The sequence below is a fragment of the Tachypleus tridentatus genome, chromosome 11, assembly GCF_004210375.1.
Source record: "Tachypleus tridentatus isolate NWPU-2018 chromosome 11, ASM421037v1, whole genome shotgun sequence".
In the NCBI taxonomy this organism is placed as follows: domain Eukaryota; kingdom Metazoa; phylum Arthropoda; class Merostomata; order Xiphosura; family Limulidae; genus Tachypleus; species Tachypleus tridentatus.
In genome coordinates this window covers 75356101-75383014 of record NC_134835.1, presented here as the reverse complement: position 1 = coordinate 75383014, position 26914 = coordinate 75356101, and the positions used below count along the sequence as shown (strand labels likewise).

The window sequence follows — 26914 nt, the reverse complement described above, 5'->3', positions numbered from 1 at the left end:
TCTACTGTATTATATAAACAATTTGAAGTTTGATTATCAGTTTAAAGCCATACCAAAATAAATGTTTAATGTTTTTCTCAGTTTGAGATTTCCTTGAGAATAGTAAATATATAAATCTTAAATGACTGTCATGTTGAAGGAAATGATTTGCCACAGAATTAATTGTAATAAAATATTTAATTTGCATGTACAAAGGTCCTTGCACAACATGTTGCATTTATTTTTTGGCCTCATGGGAATGATTGTTTGTGCATCATCTACTATGCAATTTTACTAAATACTAATACACAGTTTCCTAGAAATTCACAACTTCTTTGTGTCAGTATAATCATTTTTAGTATAATATATCTAATATGTCAGCTTGTAATTTTAGTTGTCCTGGATAACTGATACCAACAACCAAAAATCACTCAAAGTTTCATAGTGATCAAAGTTTGGGAAGTTTGCACTATAGAAGTAACAAGAGGGAAAGTTGAAATGACTGTTAGAATCATAAAAGTGGGAATAAATATAAATATAAATTAAGAAATATTATAATGTCACCAGGGCATAATCATAACCCATAAGCTTCATTGTCAGGAAGTTGAAAATTCTTCTTCGTGGACAACAAAACAGACCCAAGACCTTTTGTAATATATATGTATTTAAATATTTCAATATTATTATATTTTATTAATCATCCAGCTTAGGTTAGGTTAACACTTTACTGCTGTAAGTTATTTATTGTAATCAATTCCTGTAGTGTTGTTTTTTATATTATTGAATTGCTATCATGAAATATTAAATAGATACTAAAAATACAAAATTGCAACAATTCTTAAACACTGAAGATTCATGTTAATTTTCTGAACATTTACAACCGTGTTCTAGCATTTCAAGAAATCTTTCTTTCTACCTATGTATTATTACTTTTTAAATTTTTTTGGCATCATAAAGAATTTACTTTAAATAATATACATTATGCCAGAACAGAATGTATATTTCTTTTAAAAGTAGCATTTCAGAAACGTAAAATGGTAAAAGTAAATAAGACGTTTTTGGGTATAGACCTTAAATCAGTTTTGTTATTAAATAAATCTTTATAATTTATTCAGTCTTTAGGTCAAGAGCCTGATTTTTTCTATTGTATGGAACTAGTAGAAAAAACTGGAATCTGCAGCTTACCAGGAAGTCAATTTCTAAACAAACCTGGCACTTATCATATAAGGTAAGAGTTACCCATTCAAGTTTTGAAAAAGGAGACTTTTTGAATACCTTGATTCATTAAACTTAAAAAAAAAAAAAATCCATAGGATGCTGAACTTATGATTAAGTCTGTTTTCAGAAATCTGCTATTAACAGGAAAGGTTTTAAGTTCATTCAAATTTGAAAAAAATCAGTTTTGGAATAACTCTACAATTAGGTTATCACTAAAGTCAGTTTATACCTAAATTCAGCTATGTCATTGTTTAGTTGTAATAACTAATAGTACTTTAAAAACAAAAAAACATTAATTCTGTTATCATTAGCCCTGGAAGTTAGTTTTTTCAGGAAATATGTAAATTCCTTTAAAAAATTTAAGTACAGGATGAAATGGTAATTACCAGCCAATAGTAGATGAGCATTAGATAACTGTGACTTATATAATACTCAGTGCTTTGTACACTATGTAATCAACTTGTTTAAGAAGCCAACCCTTTTGTATGAAGTGATGGAGTAAGAAAAAAAATGAATACACGTAGTATTCAATTTTCTTACACACATTCATAGAATACACTAGCTTTTAATTGGAGAATAAAATATCACAAAATAAATAATAATAAAAAACGTCTAGTGAATGTAAAATGATCTAGAATATAAACAAGAATATAAGGATGATTCAGCCATAAATAGATCACCCAACATGACTGTCAATATTAAAATTCATTGTTACAGTATGTAATGCAAGAGTACAAAAGTGTTATGAGGTCCATTAATTTGACTGACTTTGCATTAAGAGTCTGTAATAATAAAGACATGTTTTGAGTCAACTTACTTTTCATTGTTAACAAAACCCTAGGCCTTCTGTTACACTATTTTGAAATGACTATAATATTGTGAATATCATACTGAAAGTTATGAAGGGATGATTTATGTATAGCTGTATAAACCCTATATTTTTGTTTGCATTCTTTATGGCACTGCTGTCCTTACATTATTTCACATCCACAAAATATTTTTTATTACTTGTATGAACATAATGTTTAGAAACTGATGGTAACTCTGGTATTATAAGGTTATTGTAATTCATCAAGCCTGTAGTGAGAATGTGAGCATTCTGGTATTTTTCATTAAAACATAATATTAGCTGTAGGATAACTAGATTTGATTAACCCTTTAATGATGGGTCATGGGTCAAAGGCCATGTCATCTCATTTGTTGACTTGCATTTAAAATTTTATTGAACTGCTATTTTATGAATTTACGTGAGTAAGCTTGAAATCAAATTGAAGATCATAATTCAAATTTTAATATTATAAATAAGCTAATTTCTTAAGTTATAAGTAAATATTAAAAGAACACTCCTAAATATAGATTTTAGTGAGCCAAATAGTATGTTGGATGCAGCACTGTTTAAATTTAGATGTTTGCAATGTCAGACTATTAAGTCTTTAATTTTGTACAAATTAGGGACTCAAGTTACCAATATTGACAAGCTAGATTATAAAATAAGAATCTCGTATCTTTTTAATTTGCTGAGATATGGCTTATGTATTGAATCAAACATGGTGGTCCCATTCAACTCCTTCCATTTTTTGATACAGTTTCTCATATGTGAATAACCAGTGAAAAGCATAGTATGTCCCCAGAGTGGTTTTCTCAGCCATTTTAATCTGTGAAAAGGCTACCATGTTTTTTGATCCATATTTTCAAGGAAGTAGTTAGTCTGCTCAAAGTTTCTTCATTTTAAAAATCTAAATACATCTTAATTACTGAGCTTAATACATTATAGTGGAATTGTATGGTATCAGTGTAATTAATGATTTCTTTTGGCTATCAACTGTATATATAAAACCTAAAAAAAATTGTTTGATATCCTCTACATGCAAAATTTTAAAAGGCTTAGCAACCTACATCAAGCAGCAACCAATTTGAAAGGTCATTCATAGGAAGAAAAGATAATTGTTTGTTTTACTTCTTGATTTATTGTTCTGTATTTTAAGAAAAATAAGTTTAATTTATTTCTAAATAGTAATAATCTTCATGCATATATATAATGTATAATAATTGAAATGTGACTGTACAATACAAAATACTATTCCACTAAAATCAAGGGAAGACTAAAGGTTAGTTTTATATTACTGGATATGTAACATGCATCACATCAATGCAACTTATGTAATGTCAGTATATGGAAGGTCAGTATAATAAAAAATAATAAATATACATGTAAATATATAGCATTATGAGACTCATACAAATGTTTAGTCTAAGTAGTTTTTTGTGTTATAATATGTAGTCATTCTAGTACAAAAAAAATTATATTTATTTCTTAATTTTTTTTATGATTGTTGTGAGGTTGGTCAAGTGACAGGTCTAACATAGTTAGAGTATAGAAGATAACATAAAATGTAAAGTCTTAATGAAAACAAACGTTTGAAATGTATTCAGGAAGTCCAAGAGACTATGCAAATAACATTTGAGATTTTTGTGACAAAGAATAGTTTGTTTGTTTTTTTCGGAAACAAATTTTTAGTAAAAGTATTTCATTAAAAAGTTTGATTTTTTGTATACAAAATACTTGTAACCTTTACTAAAATTAACAAAATTTTGTAAAAATAGACTTGTTGTATCAAAAGTTACAGTGCAAATACTTAACAGGTGTAAATGTGTAGATAGAGTTGTGTATATTATACCGAGCCTATCTCATATTGAAAGGGTTAATAAGGGTAAGTTTGTTTTGTTTTTTTCTTAAACTTGTTGATTAACATACTGAAATTTATTTCTTCATTAATTTGATATTGGATTATAGATTTTTAAGACTTGATAATTGTCTTGTAATGAAAGTCTTAGTTAATTTTCTGGAGAAATAATTCCTGTAGTAACATATGATAATTTAGGTAATTCCTAGAAAATTAACTAAGAAAACAGAATAATTGAAAATAGTTGATTTGTACTATACTATTTCCACCTACTATACCATTATTTATATTGTGCAGTTAATTGTTTGTGCATACATTCACTTTAATAACCCAGACATACTTTGCACTGTAAAAATCAGTAGTTGTTAGTCCAAGATGTAATTTATACACTAAATTTCATGCTAGCCAAGTCATGCTTTTTTATATTAGTTTTTAGCCCAGATTTCATAGGAAAACTTCACCTTTTAATATTTAGTCCAAGCTCATGATTCTGCTGTACAATAACAAATTTTCTAAGCATTTTAAACTCAAATTTGAATCTGAATTTGAGGTTTTCAATTGCTCAAATGAAATCATATTAATGAAACATTTATAGTTCTATTACAATATTTTCATAATGTATCTACATTATTTTGGCAAGCTGAAAAAAATTTGGAACAGTAGGCATCTAAAAGTAATATTCATTATGCTAGGAATATTTCAACTGCCCACATAATTAACACCTGCCTCATGAGCCAGTCCAGCATCTTTTAGTAGTGAGCCTCAGATGAAAAACAAAGGCATCATTCCAACAACTAGCGATTTAAGTTTGCTTCAATTGATCTCTCACTGAATGAAGGTCAGCATAATTTCTAAAATAAGAAAAAACACTTAATGTCAATGAAACTATGACATGATTAAATCTTTATAGATTATACTATGGTGGTACTATACTGGGTCTTATATTTTGTTTTTTATACATACTTTTCCATGCAGGAGTGGAATTTTTAATTTGAGAATTGCTGGGGAAATCATCTTATAAAACATTGTGCATCTGCTTCAACTCTAACACTGCATCTTTGGACTTTACTGTCCATTAGGTTCACAAAATATTGAAACTAATGACTTCTTGTACATGGTTTTAATTCCCCTTTTTGAAATTAATCATACTGTATTGCCTATTTTATTTATATTTTGCTGTCAGTGCAGTAATACACTGATGAATCTGCCAATTTATTTGGCAGATGAAATCAACTGAAATACTTTTGAATAAGTTTATCTTTCCTCATCTATGCTGGACCCACGGGTTAGTTTCATTGCTACACTTAAGCCATCATATTCACAACCAAGTCTAGAACATTTCAATCATGTTTCATTGCTACAAAGTTATACTCTATATTTACTAATTAACTTTTTCATGTTGGCTTTTATGGTCTCACATGAGGTCGTGAGTCTTGTCTAGTGACCTAGGACTGTAAAACGCTGAAAAATGTCTTTTTTTTATGTAATGAAAACAATCCAAACTCTTCTGGAATGATTAATTTTTTTGGTCTATATCAAGTTGCCAGGGTGTATCATGTGGCAGATACTAATAAAAAAAAAGAAACAGAATTTTGTTTTATGACAAGTACTAGTTTTGGTTTTGTTTTCAAGAGTTAAAAATTATATTAAAACTCTACCAAATGAATATACCATGGGGGTAACATCACATGCATGATTTTTATTTGTTTCTAAGTCTATATGATCTTATTTTTTATCTGTATTACCCCTCTTTTATTTTTTAATTTGAAATTGAAAAATAGGCATATGATTTGTGTAAAAAAACGCTCTTTTATTACACTAACTTTCAGTCTAGACTGATGTGTAAAATTGTTAAGTGATGAGATTGGTGTCTATACATGCATAAAGGTGTTGATTTAAGGAAGTATCTGGTGGCTGACTAAACTTAGTATTTAGCATTTCATTGTAATTTTAATTTTTGCATTAGATTGACAGTTTAACTTTATATTTGTGTCCTTTAATGTGAAATATTATCTATTTTTCCTTTCACACCAATTTTTGTATAATTTATACTTTCTAGTTTGTTAATAGATAAGTGTAACAACTACATCTCTCTGTATGCCACAAAAGTTGCAAAATATTGATATTTTCAAGTTTTGAAAGAAGTCATGTTATAGTAATAAACTTTTTTTCATCAGTGTCAAATTACTCGGTTGTTTCTCACAGGATGACATTTTTGGCTCCAGTGAAAAATATGAAAGCTATGGCCATACGACTAAAAGAATTTCATGAAAAAATATTAGCTGAATACAGCTAGGCTCTTTCTCTAGGAAAGCAAATATATTTGTATCATTTTGTGAGAGTATAATAAATACTCCATAGATGTCGGTAAAAAAGTATATCTGTTCGGCTAACCAGTTTATCATTCTATGCTAAAATTTCAGCTTAAGTGGGTATGGGTGTGTGTAAGTGCCATTGTACCAAAGGCCTTGTATCTGTAAGCTATTTGCCTAGATATCTTATGTAGGTGTTTTTAGTTAAAAGGAAAGATGAACTTTTAGGGAAGTATGCCTATGTTTGAAAGTTTTATCCATTTTTGTTAACATATTTATTATAGAAACTTGACAACATTTTGAGTAATCATTTTTCTTTCTGAATCTCATAAATGGGTAATATTCAGTAAACTCTAAATTTTAAGCCAACATCAAAATATAAAACAAGACAAGCTTACAATTTCAGATGACTTAATTGGTTTCCTGAACTGAGTTAGATGTGGCTTCAAATGAACATTCACTAAGGATTTTTCTCAAATCTCATGTTAGATTCAGTTTGAACTACAGACTGACTTAATACGTCTAGCTAGCTGTAGTAGAATTCATACTTCAGCATGAGGTATGAAGATAGTATAACTGATAGCCATCTGATGTGAATCTAATGTTTCTTTTCACTGCCAAGACATCTAAGTACTACATGTGAAAAAGTGTATAAAGATTTGAAAATATATCTGATTCATGTTCTACACACAAACACAATACTGCTCTGTTTATAGCTAAATTATTATGTATTTATTTTATATATTTTAGGACAATAAAGTCTAAGTAGGAGTTGACATAAAAGTTGAACAGTAAACTGGTAATTTAGGCTGTTAAAAATATTCAAAGTAAATTTTCTTATTAAAAGCATTTCTAGTATTAGAACAGTCTATCTACTTTGAGAAAAATGAGCACATTGCATTAAAGTACGACTACATTAACTAAAAGGAAGCTTTGCAGAAGGATTATATTGTATAACTATCTTTCTAATACATTAATTAATGAAAAGACAACTTAGTGGGATAGTGATTAGCATAGCTATCCCTCTAATACATTAACTAAAAGGCAGTTTTGTAGAAGTATTATATTGTATAACTATCTTTCTAATACATTAATTAATGAAAAGACAACTTAGTGTGATAGTGATTAGCATAGCTATCCCTCTAATACATTAACTAAAAGGCAGCTTTGTAGAAGTATTATATTGTATAACTATCTTTCTAATACATTAATTAATGAAAAGACAACTTAGTGGGATGATTCATACATATCCTTCTGATACATCAGTTAATTAAAAGACAGCTTAGTTGTTTAACTATATTACCATACTTTGCTATAGAGAAAATAAAATGTGAATAGTATGAAAGAGCTTATTAAATTTATATGCTACTTTTTAGTGAACAAGATGTTAACTCTTGTTGCATTATACTTTTGCAGTATGTTGGAATATAAAGTTATTTGATTTTATTTACTCTAATACAAATTGAGTCAAAAAAGATTAAGTAAATAAGTGCCAAATATGTTAGTAATCCTTGTATTATGTTTCAGTAAATGTCTGATTTTTATTCATTTGTTATAAAACTCAAGAATGTTATATTCCTACTTTTTGTTTTATTTTTCTTATATAATATAATTCATAAACATTACGTTTTTATGCTAATATGGATATGATAGCTAAATCTACAAATCTTATTACATTCACTCACATTGCAAATGATGTGAAAATGTGTATTGTTTTTGAGTGTATATTGTAATATATTTGATATTTTATTTGCAATGTGAGTGAATGTAATATTGTTTTTGAGTGTATATTGTAATATATTTGATATTTTATTTGCCTTGTTATGACATGTGCATTGATGAGTAAGAAATATTTTAATTTCATTTTTATTAATGTAACTTTCAATAACTGAAAGTATCAGGATGAATATATTTCCTTCCAAACACTCCAACATTTATACATATTTATATTTAACTTGTTTAAACCAGATTAAGGATAAAAATCCCTATGTTTTTAATAAGTATATTATTATAATTAATTATTCAATGAAATACAAAAAAATGTGTGTTATTTTTTACTTATTATAGTCAATTATATAAGAATATATAGTTGTGGGAGGGGCAATGTCTGGGGAGGGCAGTTGTCCTACAACCAATTAAATAGAGGATATAAGCTCCTATTAGTAAAAGCTTTTGTTGTATGTGGTAGAATTATATATTGTAAGTTGTATATCTCAGAATGCCTGAGATACATTTTTATTTCAAGTTGGTTTCTCATCATCAAGGATATTGTAAGTTATATTTGTCTTTTATTTAATTCCTTATTTTAAAAGTAAAAAAATTTAAAACATTGACCAGCCTATATGTGTGGGTGTAAGGCAAAATTTTCAGTTTTTGCATATGCATGCATATATTTATTTTGTAGTTTATTGTTCTTTGGACTGCTGTGAATTTAAATTTGTTATCAGTACATCTTCTATAATTGTTCAAAGTCAATGATACTTATACATAAATATTTTAAGTATATTCTTATTTTGGTTGAACTGAATTTCTATATCTTAAATAATATATTTCTAATTTGGTGGTTGTTTTCTGTTGTAATGTTATTTGGTGTACAAATAAACCTGTTTATGTGGAGAAGAACTGTGTTAGTGAAAGTTGTTTTTCATTATGAAAAAAGAAATTCTCAGTAGTAACACATTCATTCTAGATTATCTGTAGCAACATGTTCATTTTAAATTATCACTAAACATTATGATATATAAAGTTTGTGCAATAGAGTTCACAGATTTTTAAATTGTATCTTAGTCTGGCATGGCCCAGTATTTCACATGTTGGGCTGCATTGTGAAGGGACCAGAGTTTGTCACAAGGCACGTTCTGTACTTTCAGCTGTGGTCACATTACAAAAATAACAGTCAATCTCTTTCATTTCAAAGAACCAGAAATGGTTCTCAGAAGATAGATACTGCTGGCTTCCTTCTTCCTGTTCAGTAGTTTGTAATTAGAAACAACTATATATGAACCTTAAGGGACTCTAATTTATATCTCCTTCATTCTGTTCAATAGTTCAAAATCAGGAACTATACATGAACCTCAGGGGTCTCTGAATTAGCCCTTTCTTACTGGTCAGTTAGAAATGAGAGACAACTATATTTGAAATTCTGAAGTTTCTACCTAATTATTTATCCCATGTGAACATCAAATGCTGTTAAAGTCGAAAATTCTAATCAATTTACATCTTATTTCTCAAAGTATAAGTAATTAATAAATATAAAGTTTATTAATATCCACTATAGAAGTTTTGCAAGGTGTAATACAGCAAACTGTTGTGATGCTGCACATACCCAAATTTTTAATAGCTAAATACTATCTATTTATATGTTATGTCATAAAAATAGTATAAGGAGGAAATAATGTAAATGATGGAGACTGTGGTTTGAAATAAAAATAGGAAGCATCTTCCACAAAACATTTATCTGTAGGTATGAACAAATGTGATGCAATGTTTATTTGTGTGTACTGTTTCTTATCCATTTCAGATATCACAAATTTACATTCAGCAATTATCTAGGTAAATCTTGTGTTAAATCTCAAATTAAATATTTGTAACTGGTTTTTATATATATATAGACAGACACACGCAGGTGTATTTTTTAGTTTGTTTCAAGTTAAGCACAAAGCTACACAGTGGGCTATCTGTGCTCTGCACAGCACAGGTATCGAAACCTAATTTCTAGTGTTGTAAGTCAACAGACATACCATTGTGTCACTGGGTGAGGGCATAACATATGAAAGACTGTACTTAAAAATTGAATATAGAAAAATGTATTTGTATGTTAACTTGATCAGGTTAACTACATATGGCTTGCATGAATGTAAGTTTTGTACTTGAATTATCACTGTTATCAAGAAAAGATATTCAGAAATTAACCATCACACATACACAAAGCAACTCATTACCGTCACTCTATCACATAAAATAGGAATATAAAGGTAAACAGTTTCAAAAGTGTCTTAAGATAACTACATTCTACACAATTCAATACTGCTGTTGATAATGTCTGTTTGGTTATATGTAAAATAACAACTAAAAACCTACAATTGACAGATTTAGGTTAAATTTTGTTATAGAACAGAAAATTTCATGCTCATGTTGTATAATCCGGGGAGGATCACAATCTGTGGTAATGATAGAAGAATGGGTGGCTATGGTTCACAGCCCCATCTACCACTACCATAGGTAGCTAGGGACCACAGCCCCGTCTTCCACTACCAATGGTGTTTGATGTGGTAGTCTTGGTTATTATATATTTCTTACATCATAATTAATTCTAAGGGAAGTTTCTACATCAGCTGTAATGGTTAAAGTGTGTACTATTTATTTACTACCTCAAGTGTGAGACAAGTAGTCTATATTTGCTCCTCTGGAATTGCACCTTTTTTGTCTTACTAATATGCACTCACTTGCCAATATGTAAAAAAGAAAACAGAAGAAGCTTTATAACGTATTTGGCTGCCATATTCCTTGATAACAACCTAGGTAAGACATGGTATTGACCCCACTAGTATCTGGAAGGTACCTACTTCAGTCTTTGACTATTTCTCAATCAATTCTGCCACTAGTTCTGATAGTCGTTGACAATAAATGACTATTTCTTCTGATTACTCGTTCTAAAATCTCACTAGATTGTCGATAACACTGAGACCACGATACTGTGCAGATTATGAGAGATGTTGAAAGTGTGGTTAGCTGAGCGTAGTTATAACTACAAACATTTTAATTGTAATGTTTAGAATATCAGTGACAAATAAGTTTTTTCATTATAATTAAAAAGATCTACGTTGTACATTAAAACGATTCTTTACTGTGGTCTTAAAATAATTTAGCAATTGAACGAGATTTAATCATGTAAATATATTCATTGTCTAAAATTTCAATTTACTGCCGATATCGTTAGGAGATAAATCATTCATAGACTTTCTGTAATGTAGCTTCCAGAATTAAAGGACACCACAACGGCGTTGATGGTAGCAAAAACGTAAAAAATGTTCTAAAGCACAGTACATCAGGTCCACAATCAAGTGCTGGGGTAGGAGGAAGTTGTTTTTTTTTTAAAGTAGAAAGCTACATGGGCTTTCTGTGATATGTCCACAGCAAGTATCAAAATCTGAGTTCTACCATTATATGCTTTTAGACATTAGTGGTATAACTCGTGAAGGGACAGCAGACGTGGAGGATGAACAAGTGAACTGATAAATCTGTAAATGTTGTTCGAATACTGAAGTCAGAAAGTACAACATATAAAAAGCCACTTGAACAAAGTACTCACTTTACAAGTATTTTAAAGTGCTTTACGTATGACGACTCGATCAAGTTGAAATAAATTTGAATTTTATTTTTAAATGGCTGAGCGTCAAGTGCTTCAAGCTGAAATGATAATTACTATTTTATGACCCCAAAACGTATCACTTCAAAATTGACATATCATTCAAATTTTATGTCAACAGTGAATACTTCAAATATAAAACAACCATTTTCAAGTGGTTTAAATTTACCAACTAATTGCTGTGCTAATCGCATTTTCTGTGTGTGTGTTGGATTTGCATGAAACAGTTCTTCTGTAGTAATATGTTACCAGACCTTGTACACTTCATATTTCATGATTTGAAACACTCATGGTCCAAAAGCACACCCAGTATACTCGAACATCAAGTGATAACTTCACTCGGGAAGGTTTGGAGCATCAACTGAACTGCAGCAGTAAACAAAACTGTGTTACTAGATTATTCTATATATAGCTACTACCCAGCTAGTGATGCCTATTGAACTGATGTTGGTAAAATTATTTAGAAATGTTCAATCAAATTCCATTTGTTTGTTTTCTCAAGAAAAGTGATTTCTAAAAATACGTTTTTCTTATTACACTGAAATGTCGTAAGAAGTGGTGCCACTACTCATGACCATCGTATCTCCACGTTGAGGGTAAGCTACTCTGGATCCTTGTATTCTTACTTGAGCAAGCATGTTGTGGAAGTCAGAATCTGTGCCGGAGTCCACAAGTGTAGGTAACATAGAATGGGCGTCCATGGGAGGCATGACTCGTGGAGGAGGAGGCGGAGGTAGAGAATCAACATAAGAACTGATGGATGCAATCCTTCCATGTGGGGATGGATCATCACTGTATCCTACTACTTCCACATTTCTAGTAATATCTTCCATGCCATTAGCATTATATCGTTCCTGTGCATGCATTGTTTCGCGAAGCGTCTTACGTTTCTGTCAAATAAAAGACAAAAGAAAAGGATTAACTTGTATATATATATATATATTCAAAGAAAGATAAAGACTTTTATGGGTGAAAATAAGTTAACTATTTTACAAAGATTTCGTGAATCTAGATGACATGTCATGAAATTAAATGAACATTAAAACGTATATGAATATGTTTTGGATTTGTTTTAAAGAGATTGTGAACAATAATTAATTTGCAGGTAGATAGGTCTCTGACATGGCCAGGTGGGTTAAGACACTTAACTCGTGATCTGAGGGTTGCAGGTTCAAATCCCCGTCGCACCAAACATGCTCGCCCTTTCAGCCGTGGGGGCGTTATATTGTTACGGTCAATCCCACTATTAGTTGGTAAAAGAGAAGCCCAAACGTTGGCGGTGGGTGGTGATGACTAGCTGCCTTCCTTCTAGTCTTACACTGCTAAATTATGGACGGCTAACACAGATAGCCGTCAAATTCAAATTCAAAAACAAACAAAAAAGCAGGTAGATTGTCTTGGCATAGAAATTTTATCATGAAACAATAAAACCTAGCATATTAACTGCTATTAATGGAAAGAAAAACCGGATATTCACGGTTCGCTTGAACACTCAGTCCCAAGCCTGATTGTATAAAACCTCAGCATCAGTTTAACACTGTGAACAGAACCTGAAGACCATACATCAAGCGTGTTAAGGCGTGTGACTCGTAATCTGAGGGTCGCGGGTTCGCATCCCCGTCGCGCTGAACATGCTCGCCCTCCCAGCCGTGGGGGCGTTATAATGTGACGGTCAATCCAACTATTCGTTGGTAAAAGAGTAGCCCAAGAGTTGGCGGTGGGTGGTGATGACTAGCTGCCTTCCCTCTAGTCTTACACTGCTAAATTAGGGACGGCTAGCACAGATAGCCCTCGAGTAGCTTTGTGCGAAATTCAAAAAACAAACAAAATAAACAAATCCTTGTGTAGGTTTGTGCAAAATCCATTAAATAAACGGACGTGACCAGGGCTATGGGGTCTGACATGCTTGGACTGTGAATCCAGGAGTTCATATCTCGTGGCCTGTTGCGGTATATAAAAAAAAACAAAAAACGATCCCAGTATTTGTTCAGGCAAGATTATCTGAAAATTTGAGAGTAGCTGTTGTTGATTATTGCACTTTGTCTAGTCTGTTGGTTCATAATTAGTAACAGCTACAGTTACGACAGAAAGTGTTCGTACCTCTGCGTCCCGAGTGGTTTTTCCTCATAACATAAAATATATCACGATTAGACTAATAGAAGTAAGACATATTATAAATATTATACAAACACATATCTACATAAATTTTTATGTAAATTAAACGACAAATAAACTGTTTATAAACAAATAACCAAAAATTGGAGGAGCAGAAAGTGTTCCTACATTTCAGAACGTGTGAAAAAACTGATATTCTCGTAAAACTTTTGTTTAGTTTGGTGAATAAACTACATTATACCATTCCAGAACTAGACACTGGGTTCATAATTATTGTAATTTAGCCAGCAAAAAATTTACTTCTGGCAACTTAGCGCCGTCTCCGTCATTATCTGCTTGGTCATCATGGCGAACAGGAAAGAACTGTCCAGTGATTTAAGAAACCGAATTATTGTAAAATACAAGTCTCGTGTGTCTCTTTCCGGTATTGCTACACAACTTAATGTGCCGAAATCTACTGTTCAAAGCATAATTGCCAAGTTTAAGCTTACAGGATCAACTACTAACCTCCCTCGTTCCGGACGCCTCACTAAAATTCCAGAGAGAACCAAGAGGAAGATTCTCAGAGAAGTTAGTAGGAACCCTCGTTTAACACGTAATGACATACAGAAACTGGTAAGGGAAACTGGGGTTTAAGTAAGCACCTCTACAGTTACGAACATGTTACGCTCTTCTGGGTTCAAAGCATGCCGTCCTCGTAGAACTCCATATTTAAGCCTGTTCATTTAAAAGCACGATTGAGGTATACGAGAAAGCATGTAGATAAACCCTTTGCCTATTGAAAGAGTATTCTTTGGTCAGACGAGACTAAAATTGAGCTTTTCGGCCACAATGATGTTCGCAATATTTTCCGTAAGAAGGGTGAACGAAATCTTCCAAAGAACACCGTCCCTACAGTTAAACACGGAGGTAGCTCGATCATACTATGGGGTTCCTTCAGCTCTTCTGGTGTAAGCAGCCTTCACCGCGCCAACGGAATCATGAAAAAAGAAGAGTACGTTGATATATTAGACACTTATATGAAGAATGATAGTCGGAACTTGCGGCTTGGGCGTCGTTGGATCTTCCAGCACGACAATCATCTTAAGTACACATCGAAATATGTGCAATCCTGGTTGCAGAGGAACCATATAAGCGTTCTGGAGTGGCCATCGCAGTCACCCGATCTCAACCCAATTGAAAACGTTTGGCATGAGTTGAAGACCCGGGTTCATCAGCGTCATCCGAAAAACTTGCAAGAATTGTAGGTTTTCTGTAAAGAAGAATGAAAAAAATACAACTCGAGTACTGTCAAACGATCATGGAGGGCTATGAGGAGATATTGCGCCAAGTAATTCACGTGAAAGGCTACACAACTAACCATTAAAGTCGACGCACAAACACTTTCTGCCCTTCCTATGTTTGGTTATTTGTTTATAAACAGTTTATTTGTCGTTCAATTTACATACAAACTCATGTAGATAGGTGTTTGTATAATATTTATAATATACTGTATTTTCATTATCCTAATCGTGATAATTTTTATATTATGAAGAAAAAACTAGTGACGACGCAGGGGTACAAACACTTTCTGTCGTAACTGTACGTCCACATACTGATAGTTTTCTGTGTTGTTTTGCGCAAAAAAACCCTTAAAAGAAACACATGTGTCTTTGTTTACCTTTTTCCAATATCTCAGCGTGTTCAAAGAGGTTATCTGACTAAACATCTTCTGAATAAGCTATTTTAATACATTTTTATTCACATAACTATAATTATTGTATTCAGCAGTTTATTAGACGTAGTACTATTAGCAAGCATAATAACGCTACTTATAGTTCTTCATTCAGTGTCCCCTTATAGTGACAGAGCGGTATGACTTTATATTGTTAGAAATCGGGTTTCAATACCAGTAAAGGGCAGAGCACAGAGAGCCCACGTTTAGTTTTGTGTTTAAGGAGGACAAATGAGCTTTTACAGATTTTAAGTAAAGTAAGAAAACGTTTTCACCAGTTAAAATTAAAAATACATTCAGATATTATCCTTATAAATAAAGAAGATTTAGGTAAAGGTAAAAAAAAGATCACAAATTTACCTCACTAATAATGCTTATTTTGCAATTACCTGACCGTTTGTCATTAAACTGATTCATCTACTGAATGATGGTTATGGTTTTGAATCTTATAAGACAGTTTACACAAGTAGTTATTTATGCTGAAGAAAATATTCACAAATTATCTAACACCATTAAAGCAAAATGCTTACGCTTATCGAAAGTAATGGCCAAAGAAATCAAAAGTTTAGGCGAACTACTGTGTACTAAAAGTTTAAAGTATTTAATACCACAGATATTGAGACATCGCATAAAGAGAAAGAAAGTTATAGGTTGTTTTTCAGCACTTTTAGGTGTGTAATCTCAGAATATAAACTACTGCAACAACACTTACTCTAGTGTTAGACACACTAACATAACGTAATGTCTTGGATCAACCTGGGATCTATTGGTTCATCTCGGATTTCCTACCCTCTAAACTCATCTAAAACTACTAAATGAATAAATTGTTTAAAAATTCTCAATGCCACGCTTATCATTCATTTTCTTATCATACTTTCTCTTAAACTCACTTCAATATGCTGCCTTCACAACATCCGAAGGCAACCCATTCCAAAGGTCAACTGTCCTGTTAGAAAACAAAACTGTCTTAGCTGAAGATGAGTCATACCCTGCCAAAATTTATATTTCTGTGTCCCAGTTCTACTCTTCTCGCTGTTAAGTATAAAAAAAGGTGACGTATGAACACTATTAATTCCCTTTACAGTTTTAAACCCGTCATTCAAATCCCCTCTTATACTTCTATCTCAAAAAAAAAAATCTAACCTTCTGGTAATCTTCCTCTGGAACCCTTTCAACAAGTCGATGACCTTCCTAACGTAAGGAGCCCAAGACTGAACACAATACCCCAAATGTGGCCTAATCAATAATCTATAGAAAAAAATTATAACGTCTTTAGACGTGTATTCAATATTTCTCTAGATTTAACCTAAAATCCTATTTGCCTTGCCATTAGCAACAGCACACTATTTGGATGACTTTAAAGACTGATCAACCATTACACTAAGATTCCCTTCTTTCATGACATTTTTAAAGTTGTTCCTATTCAAATCATACTTATAATTCAAATCATCATAAACCACATGCATTATCTCGCACTTATTACAATTAAAATTCATTTGCTATTTATTTTGGTTTGGTTTGTTTTGAATTTCGCGCAAAGCTACACGAGAGCTATCTGCTCCAGCTGTCCCTAATTTTGCAGTATAAAACTAGAGGGAAGGTAGCTAGTTATCACCACCCACCACCAACTTTTGGGCTTCTCTTTTACCAACGAATAGTGGAATTGACCGTCACATTATAACGCCTCCACGGCTGTAATGGCGAGCATGTTTGGTGTGACGGGGAGTCGAACCCGCGACCCTGAGATTACGAGTCGAGGGCATTATCTACCTGGCCATGCCGGGCCTGCCATTTATTTACTCATTAAATGATCTAAATCCTTTTGTAAATCAGTAAAATTCTCTTAACAGCTAGCAACATCGAAGACCTTAATGTCATCTGCAAACTTAAGTAATTTATTGACCATTTCTTCATTATGTCATTGATGTAAGTCAAAAAGAGTAAAAGTCCTAAGACTGAGCCTTGAGGTATCCTACTTATGACATTAATTCCGTTTAACTGAACTTCATTTATAACAACCCTCTACTTTGTTCCATCAAGCCACTCTTCTATCCAATAGTTAACTTAACCCCCACATCTACAGAGATCATTGTAACAAGTTCTTTATGTGTTATCTTGTCAAATGCTTTCTAAAAATCCAAATACATCAAACCTACACCTTTACCCTCGTCGATTTAAACATTAACCTTTCCAAAAAAGCCCAAGAGATTTGCAAAGCAAGATTTTCCATAAGTGAAACCATGTTGACTACCAGATAGTTTTAAACTTTGTTGAATGACTTTTCTAAGCGTCTTTTATCAAACTTTCTAAACCATTTCTCATAACTGATGTAATAATAATAAGCCTATATTTACTCGAAGTGTTTTATCACCTCACTTGAAAAGAAATGTGATATTAGACAACTTCCAGTCCTCTGATACCTACCCACTATTCGACGGCTTACAAAAAAATACTTGCAAGTGGTTCACATATCCAATCCTTAATCTCTTGCAAAACCCTTGGGAAAATAATATCTGATCCAAGAGTTTTATCTTATTTAAACTTCCCAAATTTGTTTAACAAGTTCAGTATTAATTAAATTATCTTGTTCAATGAGGAATACTACTTAAATCTTTGCTATTAGAAATAATCTCTACACTGAAATGTATTTTTGTATTTTCTAGTATAACTGTTTCGACACTTAGCGTCAAGTGGGAACCATTTTGTTAGGTTAGTCTCGAAATGGTGAAATATAATAAAGTTAATGGAAAGGATATCCAGATGGTGGCTGAATATTTTGTGATCTTTTCACTCCTTTAGTTTTGATTATCCAAGTTTCAAATATATTTCGTGTTACTTCAGTGTGTATATTTTAATTTTTTTTAATATTACCATTTTAGTGTTAATAGCGACTTGATCCCAGTAGCATAGCGGTATGACTGTAGATTTAGTACGTTAGAAAATAAGTTTCAATATCCGTAGTGGGCAAAGCACAGATAACCCCTTGTATAGTTTTATTTTTAATTATAAACAAACAAGCAATAATAACTAGGAAAATAAACCGGCTATACAAATTTAGAAAAGTCTTGTTTGTATAAATTACATTGTAAAAATAAAGAGATTAATAACTGACACAATTGTGTTAGTCTAAACTGATTGTATTGTAATCTGCTATACTATTAATGATAAAGTAACAAACTTGGGTAAAACCTTATACAAGTCTGTAGTAAAATATAATGTGTGGTATTGAGAGAATGGCAGTATTAGTACTGAAACAGCACAAAATTCTTAAGTATTGTTGATGGTTATTTATCAATACAGCATAATTGTTATTTTGAATGCTATATAAATTACACGAGTGAATGAATAAAGTACATGCAGTATTGAATTAGGTTAACTGATACTACAATACTTATATTCATTTATTACATTTATTTTCAAGATAATTAGTTGATAAATGTGCTATATACATTCGGATATTCAATTGTAAAGTAGCTCTCTGTATACTGTAAATGTTGTCCAGACATTTCAGGTTCCAGACAGTTTAAAACAACTGATGATTAAATAAAATTAACTTTGGAAGTCTTAACTTTATCACCTACAACTTTTGTAAGTTATTCTTTAACAAGATGATGCGTTTGTAATCTTATACAACACATAATCTAACATTTTATAAAATTGCGAACATAGCTTTATTTTTGTCTATAATGAAATATTTTATCATAGTTTTCTTTTTGGGTATAATCAAATGTCTAAATCAGAAAAAGGTATTCAAAACTACTTCTTTCAAAACATCAATCTGTATTCCAAGGTTAATCGTAAATGCTTGAGGATATTCACCAATTACGCTTGCTAGTACCGTTATCGAACTACCTCTATCTTTTCTTCGTCATAATAATGACGTTTCTAGAAATTTCAAATGTCTAAATACCCACTCCCCCAGTTTGTACAGTGCAATACCTTTCGTCGTTTTTAACTGAATAACCAGACATTTAACCTACAGCTGTTTCATTACAGGAATAAAGTAGAGTGCAGTTTAATGCATTTACCTGATCATGGACTTCCTGTGCAGATTCACGGACTTCAAGATCATACCTTCTTATCAAACACATGTCTGATGCATGTGTGGAACCAATAGAAAGTGTGATGTGGTTGTTTATGACATGTACACTTGACGGCAATGCAGTTTTCTAACACATGGAAAATGTATTATATTCAGCTATATGGTTGTTTTAACAACTGAAGGATAGCCTAACAGCATATAAAGTGGCTCCATGTAATCTTGGCTTAAGCTGTATGTCAAAAGATACTTTAATAGTATTTCATGACGAGTTTTATACTTTCTTTTCTCAAGGATGTCTGTTAAAAGAAAACATAAATCCTTTTTTTTTTCTACTAGAAAATGACTCTTTGCAACTTCGTTTTGGGTTTTTTAAATCTTAGCCAGCGGGTTTCTGGAGCTGAACAAATAAAAAGGTCTATCAAATGTTATTATTATAAGCTCAACCGTTTCAACTCATTTCCCTTAAACATAGACAAGTTCAAATCTTTATTACAAAAATCTATGTTCGATTACTCTTGGTGGACACAACAGATACCTCGATGTGGCTTTGCTATAGGAAATCACGACACACTCTTAAATTTTGTGCAAATTAACTTTCGTTTTTTGAATCTACTATAGAATATGAACTCATCGTGATTCATTCCTAAAGTTTAAAGCATCTTCTTGCAGTTTGTGCAAAACAGTAATAAATTATCATTAAATATATTTACTTAAACTTTTCTAACGTGCAAAGGTGTTTCGAATGTGTTTTAGCAGGTAGCACATATGAAATATGACATAAATTAAGTATTTTTCATTACTATGGTGGAAAATTACATGGCTGTTAATTTTCTAGCAACATACTGATTCCCAGTTCTTTCATTTTCTTCTATGTCTCCGCTAACACCAATACAGTCAAGGAATTTCTCTGCATCTTACTCCACATGTTTTTTGTTTGTTTGTTTGTTTGTTTGTTTGGGAATTTCGCACAAAGCTACTCGAGGGCTATCTGTGCTAGCCGTCCCTAATTTAGTAGTGTAAGACTAGAGGGAAGGCAGCTAGTCATCACCACCCACCGCCAACTCTTGGGCTACTCTTTTACCAACGAATAGTGGGATTGACCATCACATTATAACGCCCCCACGGCTGGGAGGGCGAGCATGTTTGGCGCGACTCGAGCGCGAACCCGCGACCCTCAGATTACGAAGCGCACGCCTTAACGCGCTAGGCCATGCCGGGCCCCATGTTTTTACGGTTATTACATCTGGTATGAAAGCAAAAATATCTTTATCGATTCGTTTTTTTCCTTCATGTTAATGCAGTTATGGCAGATTATGTAAAGTCAGATTAATTAATTTATCACTTTGATACCACTTTTGAATACAAAGACGAATTTAGTACAACAAGATTAAAAATGTTTTACAAATTTGTCGAGTTTGGTAAAGTGGTAAATAAGCTTGCGGGGTGAATTTTTTCTTCTGTTAATAAGCACTGCTCTTTTAAAGATTTTTAAAGGGAATAAAAAAAAATGCTATTCGGCTTGTCAAAACCACTGATGAATATTACTTTTTTTTTCGAAACTGACAAACCACTTTTAATGAAATAATAGTTCGTTTCAAACACCAGTTGTTTTTGGGAAAACTTATTTTTCTTCCATCTGGAGTCAAAAGAAAACTGTCTGTTTTTTTCGTTTTTTGTTGCAGGAACATAATTTACAGAGTAGCTAGAGTGTAGAACTACATGATGTTTAACGTTGCTTCACACAAATAACCAGACATTTTTTACTTTAGGTAATTAAATCTGAAACATTATTGTCAAATGTTCGTGAATTAATGTACTTTTCGTACTGATGTTCCCTTTATGGTAAATTCCAAATAAATCACGATATATCATTGGATAAATAATTTAAAAAGTCATTTCTTTTCCTCTTTTTAATAAAAGCTTCAAAGATAAGCAAGCTGCTTTTCGATTGACTATTGTAATTGTTATCGTTTGTTAGTTTTATGTTTGTAATTAAGTGCAAAGCAACACAATGGGTTATCTGTGCTCTACTCACCGCAAGTATTGAAACCCGGATTCTAGCGTTGTAATCCCATACAACACACACATTGCACTTTTACATAAGATACAGGCTACAGCTTGAAAACTCTTCAGACTACGCTATCTTGTAAAAAGAGGTTAACAAGATAACCACGTTATAACTTCCAGCTACTTCATGTGAAAGGATCAATGCTCATTCCAGTTATACACTGCAAGAAGCTAACTTTAAGAAAAAAGTTTATTCGAAAATAAAACCTTAAAACGAGAAATTAAAGCAGAAAAACACCATAAAGCACTAAATAGTATAGTATGGGTAAAGTTCCTACAAGTGGATTTCTAGAGTTTTAACTGAATTTGTTCAATACATTAATTAAAAAAACAATACAATAGATACCGCCCCAATGCTACATTTATCCAACAGAAATAACGCTTCGCAATTGTTTTTAAATTCAACAACGTTGCACATATTCCATCAACATCCTCAGTCCGAGTCATCGGTTGTCATCAATAACATCTGCTGCATCATGTAAGTCTATAGAAAATCATAGTTTTTGTCATGAAAGGAATTTCTAAGAAACCTTGTTGCAGATGCTACCTAAGCCTTGCACTCCAAATTTCTTGCATCAGCCCTGCAATGGCAACACCATGCTGTGAATTCGAAGAGTATTCTACCCACAGTTATAATTTATATTGGATAGATGCATCGATTGGATTTTTACGAGTATAAAGTATCATATTCCTTGTTGTACCAAATATCATACAGTCCAATTTCAGAAACATGATCGCTTGAAGTAGTTGATAAGCATTAAAGGTTGAAAAAAAAAGTACGGTAAAACAAAAGGCCATTTTCACAGAGTTTTGAAAACGAAATTTGCATCACGGTCTTCTATATTTTGAAATTTAGATCAAGGTCGTCTATACTTTTTACCACAATAACCTTTTGCGGGCTGATCCATAGAACTGTACAATGCGACGCATTTTGTTGGACAGATTCGACCGTATAATCGTATACGTTTTCACAAGATTAATGAGATAGGACTTGAAAAGATAACTCATCAGAGAACAAAACTTTCGTCCACGTTTCTGCGTACCATGTTTGGTGCTTTTCAGCAAAGTTTAACCGAGCTGTTTCGTGGTGTGGAAGGAGGCGTGGCCTTTAAAGACGTTTACGGTTTTTAAAGCCTTTCTCTCGTAAATGCCGTCTTATTGTTTTTGAGCTGCATTCTGCGTCCGTAAGGGTCTTAATCTGGTTCGACGATCGGCTGCTGTCTTGCCGGACAACCTGTCGAATCCTCCTGCTCAACGCCGGCGAAATTTTCTTGGACCGACCACTTGAAATTCTCGTTCCGTATCCCTCAGGATCTTTTAAGAAATTTGCAACAGAAGTTTTACTACGCCTAATCTCACCAGCGATGACACGTTGAGAGATACCTTGCTTTTTGCCACTCGACAATTCTGTCACGTTCAAACTCTGTCAACTTTCTAGCCTTTGCCATGTTTTTACCCAATGTAACACAGGAGACGTCAGTGGGAGATGTTGACACAGCTAATGCTTGAACACAAATGACTAAATTTCGTTACGTGTTTACCGATTAACGCTTCGTTTCGGTATGGTCTTAAACTTTTGACCAGCTTGTATTTAGGCTAATTTCACAGTGTTCACATTTTCCCTATTAAATGCTAAAAACGTTTTTTATTTTTATTTTCCCTTTTCTTATTTTCATACTTCCAAGCTCTACTCAAATAATTGGTTGAGTCTAACAACGCAAAATGCATATTTTTTTCTTTGTGTTCATTGGCCTTAAGATTTTGGCCAGGAGTGTATGTGGTGACGCTATATGTGTATTAGACGATTAAAATGAATAAATAAAGTAAACAATTATGAAAATTAAAAATAATGATGTGAGAGCGATAAAATGATATAAAACGAAAATTACATTTAAACACACTGGTGTTTTCATTCTGTCTTCCTTGGAAATCAAACCTCCAATTTTAGCGTTGTAAGTCCAGAAACTCACGTTCGCAAGACAAGAGACTGCGGATAAAGAAAGAAAATAATATAATAACTACTATTTAGTCGAATGTTTCCACACCTCTGACTACTGTTAAAAGAGAGATGTTTTCTCCTAAACTGACTCTAAGTGTGTGTGTCCCCCTTTGGGACAAAGGTCAGCTTATGGACGCTAAAATCAAAGGTTCGATTAATCTGTTAGAAAGAGTGGATAGCTCAGTGAGGCTTTGCTCCAAACCAAGCAAACATAAGTGTAAGTTCTGCGGTGAAGGAGCTACAAATCTTAATGTAGTTGGGTAGGGGTTGCTACGATAAGTCGAGTAGAGGAAACTATCATGTCAGGTTTTAAACGTGGTTCAGATTTAACGATGTGGCACAAATTACAACATCTCAGAGAGACTTTGAAAATTCTTCGGTTTAGTGATGATGGCCTAAAAGGAAGGCAGCTCGTCAATATCACTCATCATCAAATTTTGGGCTTTTCTTTTATGAATGCACTTTGGGATTGACCGTTATATTACAACGCTTCCACGGCTGAAAAGGCAAGTATGTCCGTTGACTGGAATTTGAACACGTGACCAGACTGCGACTCTAGGTTACATCTGGTCTATTTTGAAATACATCATTATTGAATGTACAATATACAGTCGTAGTAAAAATTACAGTACTTGTTAAAGGGGAACAAGTTGGTCAGAATATAACTTATGGTAAAGGATTTCGATAAAGTACCCATGAAAAATGTCCCTTTTTGTTGGCATGAGATTTTCTACCAACATGAGATAATATTTATTATAATAAATAGTAATGAAATTCTATCATATGATAAATGAAATAAAACATGTAAACACAAAGCATATTAAAACCTATTCAGCCATTAAAAATAAAATTCAACAAATACATTTGGCTGATATCTGAAGCACGTGTGTATTTAAAATGACGCAATATTAAAATGAAAAGTTTCGGTCATGAGCGTACTAGTAGTAAATTAATTCTTGGTCAATAATCAAGTATCTACTGGTCATCTCGCCAGCCTTTTCTTTATCGATATTATACATCTCTAACGTCCTTCAATTCTATTTGTATCGAAGCATCATCATCAGTAAATACTTTTTATGTGCCTCCATTTGAGAGTTTGGTTGTTTGTTTTCTGAATTTCGAACAAAGCTACTCGAAGGCTATCTGTGCTAGCCGTCCCTAATTTAGCACCACCCTCCACCAACTCTTGGGCTACTCTTTTACCAACGAATGTGTGACGGTCAATCCCACTATAACGCCCCCACGGTTGAAAGGGTGAGCATGTTTGGCGCGACGGGATTTCAAACCCGCAAACCTCAGATTATGAGTCGCACGCCTTAACACGCTTGGCCATGCCGGGCCCCATTCGAGAGTAGGTTATCAAAAACTTAAACCTACTATCCTTTACTGGAAATGAACTATCATTATCTTACTTCTCTGTTTTTGTCCCAGTAAGACAGCAGTAAGTTTACGGGCATATAACGTTAAAATCCGAGGCTCGTTTACCAGGAATGGATACAGCAGATAGCTCAAAGTGGTTTTCTTCCGAAATAAACAAATCTTTCTTTAGCCCCCCTAGCGGCTCAACAATAAATCTACAGGCTTACGACGCTAAAAACTGACTTTCGATACCCTTGGTGGGCAGAAAACATATAGCCCACTGTGTGGCTTTGTACTTAACAAGAACCAAACCTTTCTGTATTTTCGTAAAAAAAAAATGTTATATTTTGAATTTACTTCCACCATCTTCATTCGAACAAAAGCTCACTATCAGAAACTTAGGTCTACTCTTTCTGTTTGTTTGTTTTCAGCGGCTCATAGGACGACTCTGAGTTTGAATATTTTAAGTACAAAGTTTTAGCTTATAACTCAGTCATCTTTTGATCGATTTCAGATCTAATTACAGTTTTGGACTCAAGAAGTCAAACCCTTTCGATATTCGATCGCGTTCAAGGCCTCACTTTTAACTCATTTTAATGCTGCTAAACTAATTTCAAGGGTAGGCTGCTGGTAGAGATCCTGATGAGGTACAAAATGGAAGTATACGTGCATCCCACACTTGGTATTGCTGGCACACAAAAATCTGACTTATAAAAGGGAAAGCAAATATCTCATAGATTAATTTATTCTATTCCTTCCTAAAAGAATTTCAAGTGCCGCTGCTATTGAGGATTCCTTCTTCTTATTGTTGTTGAAGGTGCCTTACCTCTACTGTTCCTCTCCACTTATCAGCAGCATACCGAGCCACTTTCCTCCTGTGTTGTTTACGAATTTGGTGATTTTTGTAGATTATCTCAATTATTATTAGGCCTATTCCTCCAACAATTCCTGCTCCGACTAAAATAAATACTCCTATAAGAGAAAAGAAGAGATAGAAAATGTAAAAACGTCTATTGAAACATTTATCTCTCTCACCAGAGTGAAAGATGCATACTGAATCAGTGTGAAAACATTATATGATCGATTTACTCCATTTTAAAGTCAAGATGTAGAAATTGTGTTCAATGCCAAATTTCAGAACTTTATTTCTTAGCTACCAAAAATTTTGTGTGTGTAATAATTATAGATTAAACTCTCAGTATAAAGACAGACACTGACTTAGTAGGGCTTATATTATATCCAAAGCATCGCCAACACTAAATAATTGCTATATTGGTACAGTCGATAGTATATTAATAACTCAACCCTACAATCTTTTAATTTAAATACACTATCGTTAATTTACCTTTCATTTGTCTCCCATGGGACAGCGGTTAGTTTACGAGCTTGTAACACTAATATATAAGCCTTCAAAATAAATACCTTCAACAAATAGCCTATTCTGCCACAATAAAATAAATAAGTAGTCTGTATTAAGGTGTCTGTACACTTGTTTCAGTACTTTGTGATTGTATTTGTGTTCAATGTTCTCCTACCCGCCATGTTCTTTAATCCCAGAGTAGCAGGAAACTTTTCATTCCTATTCTCACATTTACCATCTCCAGATAATATCCACTTGTTGTCCAACTTCTCCATGTAGCCACCTTAAGAAATCAGTTTACTAAAATCATGTATCAGAATAATGAAACAAAACTTGCGTGAGACCTCAACACTACCGTAAAACAACACTTCTCTAGCAGGAAAAAATATTGACATTTCAGTCCTGAATGTTTCAGGTAAATACATTGTTTTTGTAAGTGAGAAAAATTAAATCTTCAATGTTTAACCTTAACAGGAACGAATATTTACCTCTGTAGTGTTAAAAAAAACTTTCAAGTATTTTAGGTGAATAATAAAGTTAAAAAATATTATGTTTTATTCATGTAAAACGATAAAACTAAATGACGTTATTTGATGAAAATTAGGATAGTGTGCATTCAATGAACAAATGCTGGATATCTTAAACACATGAACATAATTTTAGTGTCTAATCACACTTCTCTGCTTAACGTTAAAGA

At 32.7% G+C, this 26914-nt stretch overlaps 3 protein-coding genes across 5 annotated transcripts in view; 1 reads left to right on the top strand and 2 right to left on the bottom strand.

Moving 5' to 3' along the window:
• The window catches only part of LOC143232488 (alanine aminotransferase 2-like), a 41536-nt gene extending 32727 nt beyond the window's left edge, over window positions 1-8809 (top strand). For all 3 annotated transcript variants that reach the window (XM_076468032.1, XM_076468031.1, XM_076468033.1), the window contains 2 exons: window positions 1095-1207; window positions 6087-8809. In XM_076468032.1, coding sequence (XP_076324147.1) covers window positions 1095-1207; window positions 6087-6177 — 204 coding nt within the window. In that variant the 3' untranslated portion in view covers window positions 6178-8809. The remainder of the gene's footprint in view (window positions 1-1094; window positions 1208-6086) is intronic.
• The window catches only part of LOC143232493 (spondin-1-like), a 481016-nt gene that overhangs the window by 252775 nt on the left and 201327 nt on the right, over window positions 1-26914 (bottom strand). The window lies entirely within an intron of this gene.
• The window catches only part of LOC143232487 (glutamate [NMDA] receptor subunit 1-like), a 78569-nt gene continuing 62780 nt past the window's right edge, over window positions 11126-26914 (bottom strand). The window contains exons 16-18 of the mRNA XM_076468030.1: window positions 26393-26500; window positions 25684-25829; window positions 11126-12451 (exon numbers count right to left, since the gene is read on the bottom strand). Of these exons, the coding sequence (XP_076324145.1) occupies window positions 12095-12451; window positions 25684-25829; window positions 26393-26500 (611 nt within the window). The 3' untranslated portion in view covers window positions 11126-12094. The remainder of the gene's footprint in view (window positions 12452-25683; window positions 25830-26392; window positions 26501-26914) is intronic.